The 12,294-nt window shown below is 34.7% G+C and overlaps 3 protein-coding genes across 3 annotated transcripts; all 3 read right to left on the bottom strand.

The window, feature by feature from the left end:
• Positions 1-2,924: 2,924 nt before the first annotated feature.
• LOC110276683 (uncharacterized) lies at positions 2,925-3,893 on the bottom strand. The gene is made up of 2 exons (XM_021133626.1): positions 3,876-3,893; positions 2,925-3,767 (listed from the first exon to the last, which is right to left on the bottom strand). The coding sequence occupies exons 1-2, from the start codon at positions 3,891-3,893 to the stop codon at positions 2,925-2,927; spliced, it is 861 nt and encodes a 286-aa protein (XP_020989285.1).
• A 3,044-nt stretch (positions 3,894-6,937) lies between these two features.
• LOC107469864 (leucine-rich repeat receptor-like serine/threonine/tyrosine-protein kinase SOBIR1) lies at positions 6,938-8,317 on the bottom strand (the record flags this gene model as incomplete). The annotated part of the gene is made up of 1 exon (XM_016089247.3): positions 6,938-8,317. A coding segment is annotated over one exon (1,323 nt), but the record flags the coding sequence as incomplete, so codon positions are not given.
• A 1,322-nt stretch (positions 8,318-9,639) lies between these two features.
• LOC107469870 (glyoxylase I 4) lies at positions 9,640-10,459 on the bottom strand. Its single transcript, XM_016089254.3, has 3 exons — positions 10,252-10,459; positions 10,062-10,167; positions 9,640-9,963 (listed from the first exon to the last, which is right to left on the bottom strand). The coding sequence occupies exons 1-3, from the start codon at positions 10,413-10,415 to the stop codon at positions 9,715-9,717; spliced, it is 519 nt and encodes a 172-aa protein (XP_015944740.1). The 5' UTR covers positions 10,416-10,459; the 3' UTR covers positions 9,640-9,714.
• Positions 10,460-12,294: the final 1,835 nt, after the last annotated feature.

Raw genomic sequence — 12,294 nt, 5'->3', positions numbered from 1 at the left:
AAATTAATTTTGTAATATAAAAAAGACTAAAATAAATAATTTAGAGAATTAAATTAAAAAATATTTATAATTAAGGTTTTTGAAAATTGGATCGGATCGGCCAGTTAATAACCAAAATTCGATCATCTGACTGGTCCTGTCTATTTTAAAACTGTCCTACAAAAAATCGATAAAAATTAGTCGAATCGATAGTTAATCATTTAACCGGTCGAACCAACTGGATTTTTTAATGTTACGGTTTCCAACATCCACTAAAACGGTGTCGTTTTGACGTCGAAAAAAAATACATAGCTGAGTGACCCACTCAACCCATTTTCGAAGAGCACTCACCACATCTCTTCAACCCTAATTTCCTCTTTCAACTTCTTCCAACAAACTCTACCGTCACTACCACAATTGACGCCGAATCAAAACTGTTGTCAGCGGGCAGAAGGAACTCACCTCGCAGATCGAAGTTGTTGACAACAGCATCGTTGTCTTGAACTCTGAACTCGAAAGCTTCTGGCGTCGACGTCATCTGGTCGTCCTGGTCAACGTCGTCGTCGGGCATCTGTTCTGCCGCTGTGAACTCTAGGCCTTCTGTGCTCTCCTGACCACATATCATGTGCTCTCTGTCGCGGTGAGTTCTTGGATTTTTCAATTAATTTTTTTATTTTGTTAATTAACTATATGAATTGCTTGTTGCTGCAGTGAAAAATTTAGTTTACTGATTTGAGTTTAGTTAATTATATGAATTGATGGCTTGATGCATAGTTCTTCTTCTGCTTTTCAATTTTTTATTTTGTTAACTTTATGAATTAATTATTTTGTAATTCTAAATTTTGCTGAACATAAATTTGATATAAGTTCAATTTTAGATTCTAGATTTCGAATGCTATATAAAATTGATACAATTTTGGGATTCTAGATTTTGAATGTTATATTGAATTTTGCTTAATATAATTTTAGAGAGTTAAATCTCAATTTGGCCCCTGAAATTTAGTCCGGTACTCAGAATGACCCCTACAATTTCGTTGGCCCCAATTAGAACCCCCAAATTTGTAATTATGGCTCTGGCTTGCCCCTGCGATCATCTTCATCAGCAGAATGCTGATCTAATGCAATTACATGATATGGTGGATACTACTTAAATGACAGCACATTGGTTTCGTGCCCAAACCCTTTGAAAACCACGTCGTTTCAACTTTTTGTGGGTTAAAACTCTCTTTTTTTCCACTAGGACGATCATAAGTTGCAAAACATCAAGAAAACCCTTACACTACGTGGTTTTCAAAGGGTTTAGGCACGAAACCAATGCGCCGTCATTTAAGTAGTGTCCCCCATTTTATGCAATTGTGCTAGATCAGTATTTCGGTGACGGAGATGATCGCAGGGGTAAGCTGAAGCTATAATTGCAAATTTGAGGGTTCTAATTGGGGCCAACAAAATTGTAGGGGTCATTCTGAGCATCAGGCCAAATTTTAGGGTTCAAATTGAGATTTAACTCTAATTTTGGATTTCAAATGCTGTATGAATTAATATAATCGTTTGAATTCTGAATTACTGTCACAGTGAACTTTGTGGAGAGAGACCAGTATTGCGGACATCATCTACAGTGGAGAACCCAGGAAGAATATTCTGGGGCTGCGTCAACTATCAGGTGAGTCTCTTCTTTTCTGTCTCTTGTTTCAAAATAGCATTGGGTGTTAGTGTTTGGAGGATTTGAACTGTTTGGTGTCTTCGTTTTGGTTTGGTTGAGAACATATAGGAGAAGGATGCGATTATTTTGCTTGGGCAGAGCCTGAAGGGCAAGATCCACAAATTCAAAGACTGAAGAACAAAGCAAGTTCGTTGAAACAAGAACTGCAGAAAGCTGAAAGAAAATTTGCATTGGCACTTGCTGTTGGAATTCTTGGATGGACAACAGCTGGGCTGCTGCTATATGATCGACTTAATTGAGGTTTAGGGGGTTAGCAGTTATGTTTGTTTGCTTTGCTGTTGTTGTCCCTAGTTTGGAGGGAATGTCAATTGTTTAGGGGATTGAAAAAATTGACATACAGTTATGGTGATAACAGTGATGTGTTAGTTGAAACTTTTTGGAAGTTGTATGTGTAAAGGCATTTGCTATAAACATTATCAAGTTTTTGAGTGAAATGAAAAGCTATGAGTTCCTATATTTGACATGCATTATTTGCCTCTGTAAAAGTTTATTTCAGTTTGATCTACCAGTAAATAGAAGGCTTAATTTACCAATTCACATAACTATGCTGCTAAAAATTCATTTAAATCATTAGATAATGGATAAGTCTTAAAATAGCTTCTCTTAACCATTACAATATTCAAACAAGCCTTAAATATAATGATGAAAAGATAACAACACAAAAGAGATCAACATCAAACTAGTAGTCTTAAAGTAGGCTGTCTAAAGTATCACATGGACATTAGTCCTTGGTCATTGCCACTTTCAGTACAAAACAGAATATAAACACTAAAATCTACTATGTTCTTCATCCCAATGCTTTCCAGGCCCTAGATGGTATTTTTGCCATGAACTTCAGGGTCCTCCTTGATGGGCTAATGACTGTTGCTGTCGATGACTGGGGTTGACTAGCGCTGCTGCTGCATCTAGCTCTCTTGGAGGATGTTTGTGATTCTTGGCTCCCTCCAACTTGTGTATTGCTCTTTCTCTTTGGCTGAAGTTTTGTTGCTAGTTGTGTTGTTGTCTTGGCTGGGATCTTGCTGGGGTTTGGAGTCCTAGTTGTGCCAGAACCTTTCTTGGCTTGTGGAGCTACACTATTCTATAAACAGTAACAACAATCACATATAAGAAATTGTGTTCAAATTGACAACAACAACTTTACCTTTTGTGCTGAGGCCTCCACCTTATGTTTTTTAGGGAAGGTTCTTTTGTTATGACCAAGTGCAAAACAATAGGAACATTTTTGTTATTGTCCAGTCCTGGATAATTTAGCCAGTGGTCCATTGTTGCGTGGCTCATCACCAGTTTTGTTCCTGCTTAGTTTTGGGCGCCCTATTAGTTTCCTAAACACTGGTGGCAGCACATCATCATTCTCTGGGTAGATTACATGTTGATAGTAGTCCACGTATGTCTCTTTCCTATAGTACTTGTTCACATAGTTCTTAACATCCAAACACATTTTCCTAATGTAACTCATGGCATGCTCACAAGGGTAACCTGTTAGTTGAAACTTTCTACAGGAGCACTCATGTAAGTTTAAGTCCACAACAAATTTGTCTTTATTACCCTGACTGCTAGACACCTCATACTTGTCCCTACCCGCATATATGGCCAACCATTCTCCACCCTTATCAAACTCTCTTTCAATTTTCTTGTTTATTTTTGGCAAAATTTCTCCAGCATATGTAACTATACTTTGTATGTTGTCAGCCCACCTATTCATTAGATAAATCTTAATATCTTCTAACGTAGACACAATGGGTTTCTCTCTAGCCTCTACAATAACAGAGTTAAAACACTCACACATGTTGTTTACAAGTGTATCAACTCTAAGAAAATAATTAAACCTGGACTTGCTCCAATACTTGGCAGGGATCTCCATGAGATGATTATAAGCTCCTTGATCAATCAGCTGAATCTCCTTCATCCTTCTCTTCCACTCCTGGACATATATTGCCTTTGCAGCCTTCCACATCATCATCTTTAGCTGAACACCTGGGAACCTTTTTCTGAAATTGTTATATAAGTGTCTGACACAAAACCTGTGGTCTATGCCAGACAGCAACTCATCAAAGGTAGGGATCAATCCCTTGGAAGCAGAATTTAAAAACAGCACCAGTTAATAACAGCACAACATAAATTAAAGACAGAATTAATTAGACAAGTTTAAGTGAGTACTGCTTAGATTGAGAGTTACCTTTTGTTGGTCGCTCATGAATGTACACCATCTGATCTTATCAACTCCCAAATCGTCACACAGATTCAACAAAAATCATCTCTACGAGTCTTTTGTCTCTACTTCAACAACAGCATAGGTAATTGGCAAAATCTGATCATTGGGGTCCCATCCAATGGCTGTTAGAAGTTGACCCCATATGGAGTCTTGGTAAAGCATCCATCAAGACCGATCATGGGTCTGCACACCATGAAACTCCGTTTGCAAGCATCTAAGCAGATATAGATCCTCTCAAATTGTGGTCTCATGTCCTTACCAGGAATTGGTGTCTCTAATTGAAATTTAGGAGGTCTCTCCACTTGTATCTGAACAGTGGAACCCGGATTTGACCTCAGTAACTCGACAGCATAGTCATGAATCCTCCTATATTGCTCTCCATAAGTACCATTAATCTCATCCAAGGCTTGCTGCTTCACTCTGGCAGCTTTAGTCTTTGTGAGATCAACATTCCACTTGCTATGAGCCTTCTTTATCAAAGTTCTCAACTTGATTTTAGGGTTCTCACAGATCTTCTTCATAAAAGCCTTAGTCAGCCACTGAGAACTCATGATACCAATCTTGGTTGCCTTACTGCATGTGTGATTTTTGTAACAGCTGGTCAATTGCCATGTATCCTCTCTCTTCATATTATGGCAGTAAGCAAACCACTTGCAACCTTCTTTGCAAACAGCTTTGCACCTATGGCTATCACACTTTGAGAACCATATTCCTCTGTCACTATGCACAGCATAGCTAGTTATACATTCCTTAAAAGCATTCCAATCTACGTACATTGTCCCAACCTCCCATTTATACTCCATCATATTCTTCAAACTCTTATACAAAGGGTACTTCCTCAACAAGGAATTTCCTTCATCATCACTTACAGGGACATCCCACAACTCTTCACTCTCATAACCATCATCTTCATCCCTTAGTCCAGCAGCCACCACTTTTTCCTTATCCTTATTAACACTGCCACTAAATTCTCTTTGTACTCTCTCAGTTGGAACACTCTGTTTCATCTTTTGGGAATCTTTCGTAGTTGTGACTTCAACATCATACAAACTCCTATCACCATTCCAATTATCATTGCTGTCATCAAATGCAACCTACAGATCACTATCTCAAAAGCTGTTTTCACTCCACTGTTCATCACTGTCTCCCTCATAATCATTTCCTGGCTGGTAATCATCATTCTCAGATTCATCATCACCTGAAAAACCTGACCTCTCTGACCTCTCTTCATCATCCTCCTCCAACATATCATTCTGGGCTTCTGTCACCACCTTGAACTTCTTACCCACCTTGGCCTGAGTAAATGATTGGGCCTTATGCAACACAATTGGACCAGGCTCAACAGTGTCTGCAATGGGTGCAGCAGCCTCACCACCATCTATGTCTTCAACTTTCTCAATGGTGCAACCTTTCCTAGTAGTAGCACCATCTTTGTGAACAACAAAAAGCTCCACCAAATTGTCCCTCATTCCAATTCTGGCTATGTCCATTGCATCCTTGTCTGTGTGAAGCATCCTCAGTCCTACATCTGTTTCATCTTTCAGAGACTTATACCACATTGCAGCGATGTTCTCTGCCACATATCCCTGTTCGACCACTATCTCTATGGCCTTAAATCTACTCCACCTATCTTCATCACAGTAATCCACTATCGAAGTCTCACCTCCACATAGTGTAAAGGTTCACCATCAAACCCAAACTTTTCCCCATGGTGTATCTTGACACTAAAATAACTCATTTTCTGAACAATCTGTTAGACAAACACAATAAACTTCATAAAATTCTTACATTGATCAACAGCAACAGAAATGCATAAATGCAATCACTAGGGCAAAATAAAAACTTCCAAAACAAAATAAGAAAAGAATATGAAACTATAAAACAAAACAATAACACATCAACATGCATCATTACATATCAACATGCATTAAGATGAAAACCAAATGGTTGAGAAGATTTGATAACGGAATACCTGATACGATCCTCTTCCGGAAAGCAAGGGTTTCAAACTAACTGTTGCTGTGAACCTTTAACGTTACTGAAGGACAATGTCACTTCTCTGGCTGCGAATCGCAACCCTTCAGTGACGATCGGTAGAGTTTGTTGTTTTTTGTTATCGTTTCGTGCTTCACAAGAAGAAAAAGAGTCAGGGTAAGCATGGGTTCTGTCCAAAGGCGGGAAGGATTACACGTCTATTAACCACTGTCCCCTCTTCCTTGCCACGTCGGACACGACGTTAAGAATTTCACACCCACTTAATGGCAGGACCTGATTGATGCAAATCAAAACTTTTTTGGATTTAAATAAAACACTTTAAACGTTGGGGACTAAAACAGAATTCACCCCAAATGTAGGGGACCAAATTAGTACTTTATCCTATTATTTTTTATTGAGTTTTTTTATTAGATATGATGGAGGAGACATGAAAGTTGAAGTGGATATGCCTGATGTCGTAATTAAATCCTCAAATACTTCTTTTGGTGGTACTTTTAAAGATGGTGGCTTTGGATTACATATTTATGATAGAGACATTGAAACACTTAATGATGATTATGATTTCTGATGAGTAGTGTCTTTGTTTAATTGAAATATTATTTGTTCAATGTTGTTTCTTTTGGTGATAGAATATTTTGTGTTTGTCATTTATATGTGTTTTGATTTTCTTTAGTTATAAATTTTGATATTTGAAGTTGTTTATGAACTTTTAATAATAAATTATAAATAATTTATTACATAAAAATTAAAATTATCAAATTTTAAATTTTATTTTTTATTTAATTAAACCAAATTAATCACAATTCAACTCTAATTAAATCATTAAACCAATTATTTAACAGATTCAATGACAGGTCCAATTCTTGCCACCTTGCTTATTCATACTATATATCACATTAAACAATTAGGCTCACAATCACAATGCTAGTTTATTAACATTATGTTATAAAGAAAACACTATCATTATATTTGTTCATTACACTTGCTAGAAAAATACAATTTTACCCAAACATATTATAATACATTAGAAATAGAGAGAATCTAGTCCTTTGTTTCTTTTTCACTTTATTTAAGAGAGATTCATGTCATCAATGCTTGATTTGAGTTAACATACACCTAACATCCTTGCTATTAGGTCTCTCCTTAGGATCATCCATAGTGCAAAAGCATGCAATCTTAAGAACAAGAAGCATTTGCTCCTCAAAACCATTCCCACGAAGCTTCTCATCAATGGCTTCCTTTGGATTCTCCGAGATGATAACCTTCCTCATCCATTTCACTATACTCATCTCATCCGTGTGTTGGAAGAAGTCATCAGAGGGAAGTTTTCCGGTCACTAAAACTCCAAGCACCACCCCAAAGCTGAAAATGTCACACTTATCAGTGAATTTAAGAATCTGGTGATACTCTGGTGCAATGTAACCAACTGTACCCGCAACTTTGGAAGTAGTAATGTGAGTTTGAGCATCAGGCATTGCTTTTGCAAGACCGAAATCGGAGATCCTAGCTTCCATATCATCATCAAGAAGAATGTTTCCTGGTTTGAGATCTCTATGAATGATTCTTGGACTATGACTCATGTGAAGGTACTCAAGTCCAGAAGCTACTCCAATGGCGATCTTGTGCCTTGATAACCAGTCCAGTTCCTGATTTCCCTCTTGAATTCTGTGTAACAAATCTTGCAAGCTTCCATTCTTCATGTATTCATAAATCAAGAGGTGAGAATCAGGGCGGGAAACATGAGCAAGAAGGGGTAACAGATTCCGGTGTCTGATATGGCCGACTGTGTTGATTTCCGACCGGATTTGTCTCATCTTTTTATGCAAATCTCTGCTCTCTTCTTCCGCCATTTCACTCGCATCCTTCGGTGGTTGTATGATTTTTTTTATGGCAATCATTTTTCCGTCGCTTCCTGGTAACTCCGCCTTGTAAACCTCGCCGGAGCCACCTTTTCCGATGAGTTCCAAGTTCGCCAAACCATCTTCTTTCTCCAAGAATGCCAAATCCTCGGCTTTCTTGATCAGAGGGCTGAAGATATCAGGGCCAGCGCCTTTGCCTCCTCTTTTCAGTAATGCCTTTGTCAGTTTGTAAAGCAATGAGAATATGAAACCGGATATTATTCCTGCAAATGCTCCGGCCAGAAAACCGAGGATCCATCCCAGAATCTTTCTCCTGTGATTGTGGTGGTGGTGAGGTGCCGGTCCGGGAGCCGGAGAAGAAGCGCTGGGAAAGTAGCTCCTCCTCCTCCTTTTGTTTGATCTCGGAGATGGCGCGAGAGCGGTTATGCCGTCGTTGCTCTCTCCGTCGTCCTCGGCGAAGATGAAGCGTCGTGGAACAATCGGCGTCGAGCCTTCGAGGAAACTGTTGCCGGAGAAGTTGAAGTGTCTGAGGTTCCGAAACGAGCGAACAGAATTAAATTTTTAATTATAAATATTTTTAATTTATAGATATATATTTCATTAACTTTAATATTTTTTATATTAATAAAGACCTAATTATAAAATTAAAAATAGCATAAGAACTCAACTAAAAAATATATATATAAAAACTTAATTATAAATTTAAAAAATTATAAAGATCAACCGAATCATTTAAACAATATAATATCACCGAAACCGAAAAGGATGAGGACACTATAGTGGGCTAGTAACGGTAACTTGATGTTAATAAATGAGTCTAGTTAATTTTCATTTATAACTCAATTGTTTTTGTAGATGGAAGGAATTTAATTTTAAAGTGAAAGTGAAACTAAATTATTTAGGTCCATTATTAATTGAATAAGAAGCAAGGTAAAACACCTATTAAGAGTAGAGTTGTCATCGTATAAAAGGACTCATTTACCCCTCTTCTTGTTACCTACACACAACAAAACACTCTCATTCAATTTGTGATATGAAGATGATTGATGATCTAATTATGAAAGTTGTAGAAATGGGAGTTCCTTGCAGCCCAAAAGCATGTCCATCAAGAACTCCATGCTCTCTTCTTTTGGACTGAAGGGAGCTCCTAGTTCTTCTCTTTCACCATATCTCTGTTAATTCATGCCTTCAAAAGTTGCAAGCTAAGTAAGTTGATGTATCAAAATAATATATATGGGGTGACCTGGCCTTCAAGTTTTCTGGATTAATTTTGCTTTCTTCAGTTTCATTAATCAATATTCTTATTATTACTTATTACTTGATTTGAGCCTTTCTCTAATAGATTATCACAAAGAACCTGAAGCTGATGCTGAGGTATTCAGTTTTCATTTTTGGTTTTCAATTTTTCATTACTGCTTGTTATGTTCATTATTGTTCAAGAACCTGATCCACTAATTCCTTTCAGATGACAAAAGAAAACTACTGTTTTGTGTTAATTAAGGGGACAAATTAAACCCACCGTTCTAGTGTTGTTGATAACCATAGGAATATAGGATTACTATATTCATTGATCTTATCTTATATATTATTGCCATGCTTTGATTTCTGTTTCCAAATGAAAACTCAAAGCTTTGTCTTCTAATAGAATAAATTATTTTTTAATAGAATTCATAAATGAATACCTTATCTGTTACCTGATGAGACAAACTGACATTAATTAAATTGAATGTCAGATGTAAATCAGGATAAGAATTATATGTATATCTCCTTAGCTTGTTATAGCTTTATGAATTGGAACACTGATCTTTTCTAAATTTGTTTTGTTTAATTTTTCCAGTTTCCATTCAGCCCAATTTCCTAAGATAAGATGGAAGTTTTACTTTGACATTCATAATTAACAAATGATCACTTTTGTATGTACATTAATTAATAAGATTAATATAAGTTTGTCACTGTTGGTCCATTGTGAGAATTTGTTGGTGAAGATGGTGGTTTGGGATATTGCAATTGAAAGGAGAGGAAGAAGAGCACAATGGCACCACAGGGAGTTTGTCACAGTTGCAGATCTCAATCATCCATCCATCTGGGTCATGGAAGAATAGCTGATCAACATAGATCCCATTTTCCTCTACTATGTTCTTCACATACTTAATCTTCATTTGCTTCAATCTTCTCTCCACTGCTGCTATGCTTTCACACTACAATAATACAATGCACAAGTATATACACATTATTAATTTTGTATATATATGTTTATATCAAGATAGAAATTATATATATATATATATGTATATACTTGGAAAGAAATGTGGTTGTCCTTGGGATTAATCTGAAGAATCTTGGGCATGCCCTCTGGATCTTCTGATTGGAGGAGGTGTATGCCAATGCCATAATTGAATAACCTACACATACATAAACATCATCATCAAAAATCATATATAATCATAAGGATCTTTGCATTAGAGAGTTGTTAATTAGAGACATGCCATGCACCGTTGAAGTCAAAGGAAGTAGGCCTCTGAATGGGGCAGAAGCCAAGAATATTGACGTAGAAATCAATAGATTTGTCCACTGATCCACACAGCAAGGAGATGTGATTCAATGACTTGAGTTGCAGAGGATTATTGTTATTGTTATTGTTATTGGCCATTGTAATCTCAAAGGTTAATGAAATTATTGAAAGGTGATGATGATGTAGCTTAGTGCCATTGGCGGCTTTGCATGCCTTCTATTTATAGCAATAAATCGAAGTATATTATAGAAGCTTCTGATCTTGTTCTTATTACAATTTAACAATGTTGGATTTGGAGTGACACGTAGATTTGACGTTGGTGAATCAGACCACCATGGACAACGCTTATCTACCATCCGACACGTTACTTCCCTCTAATATCTTTGACTTATGTATATGATCACGGTGATTATTACAAGTTCTAGCTCTCTTATTAATATAATTTTTAAATGATTTATGAATATAAATTAATTATTATCTTTAAAATTAGTTTTTAGAATTGAGTTAAATTTAATTAACATGCATGTTATGATACATAGACACTAATATAGATATAGAATATATAATATGTAATATACAGATACACAAATTTTAAAATTTTATAAAATACAAAGACATGTTATATATATAAAATTATAATAATATTTTAATATTTTATTATTATTAAAATATAATTTAATTTTTTTAATTATTTTAAATATTTTTTAATTGTATAAAATATTTAAAATATTTTTATTTTTGATAAAGAAAAATGTTAGAGGACTATAACAATTATTTATTATTTTTGGTCATCAGTTAATTATTAATATTTAAAAATATGAGATAAAGTATGATGTTGCATTACTAAATTAAAGAAATTAAACTAAAAAAATTGAGTTGATGCCTAAGTAATGACTAAAAACAACAAATTCTGATGATTCTCTAGTAGTATTTCTTTTTAATAAATACTAGTTCTAAACTCATTTCAAGATTATATATTAAGAATAAGGTTGGATACGCTAATACGTAATAGTATTTAGGTGTGTGTAATCGTGTTTGGAAAAAAAAAATTTATTACGGTTGACACACTAAACACACATGTGTATCGATGAATCTCATTTTCAAAATGTAATTGACAGGCAAGTAAGACAACTCAGCGAAGTATTTGTATTTCATAGATAATATATATGTCCTAAGAACACATAATAAAATTATTATTAGTAAAAAAATTTTAATTTTTTTTAATTAATGTAAAACAAATATATTAAAAATTTAAATTTTTTATATTTGTAATAAAAATATTTTAATTTGTAATATTAATATATATTCTTAGTTCAAGATAAAAAATAGACAAACTCTTAGACGATATATTATAAGTTTCAGATCTTTAAAAAATTTGATTTTGACAAAGAAATTACACCAAATCTCAAGGACTAGAAGTGATTTTTTATACTAGATGAAAATTTATTAAGATCAAACATGCACTAAGGCTAAATAAAAAAAAACTACAATGAAAAAGTTTTGACAGGAAGATCAGACTTAAAAGTTTCTTTTGAAATTTTGATTGGCTGAATAAAATGAAAAATTAAAAGCGATTGACCAAATAAAATCAACAGCTAGAAAAACGAGTTTTAAATGTTGGAAAAGATAAAGTGCGTAAGGGATCAAAGCTAGAGATAAGCATTGGCTTAGTACACATAAGAAACGTGCTTTTTAGTTTTTAGTGTGCTGAGAGAAAAGTTGGCGAAAATTCATCCTCTTAATTTTTTTTAAATAATTGAGAAAATAAAATATAATTTTTTAATATTAATTTTATAAGTAAAATAAAAAATAAATATAAAAAAATACTAAAAATTAAAAATTATATTTTATACTCTTAATTTTTTTTTAATAATTAAAAGGATTCATTCTCAAAAACTGACTACTCTAAATTTTATTTCTCATTCTTAAGGTGGTAATTGAATACTTTGGTAATTAACATGTCATTAGTTTTCCTTTGACTTTGTATGTGCTTTTAATTTACACGATATATAACAGA

This window comes from Arachis duranensis, chromosome 1, assembly GCF_000817695.3.
Source record: "Arachis duranensis cultivar V14167 chromosome 1, aradu.V14167.gnm2.J7QH, whole genome shotgun sequence".
NCBI lineage: Eukaryota > Viridiplantae > Streptophyta > Magnoliopsida > Fabales > Fabaceae > Arachis > Arachis duranensis.
This window is presented reverse-complemented; position numbering and strand designations above follow the sequence as displayed.

What these genes read in the sequence shown, in the direction of transcription:
- LOC107469870 (XM_016089254.3), bottom strand. Translation starts at nt 10,415, where the DNA reads ATGGCCAATAACAATAACAATAACAATAATCCTCTGCAACTCAAGTCA. An exon ending in TTTGACTTCAACGGTGCATG is followed by an intron (nt 10,168 to 10,251) that starts GCATGTCTCTAA and finishes ATGTATGTGTAG; the next exon opens with GTTATTCAATTATGGCATTG. An exon ending in ACAACCACATTTCTTTCCAA is followed by an intron (nt 9,964 to 10,061) that starts GTATATACATAT and finishes GTATTATTGTAG; the next exon opens with TGTGAAAGCATAGCAGCAGT.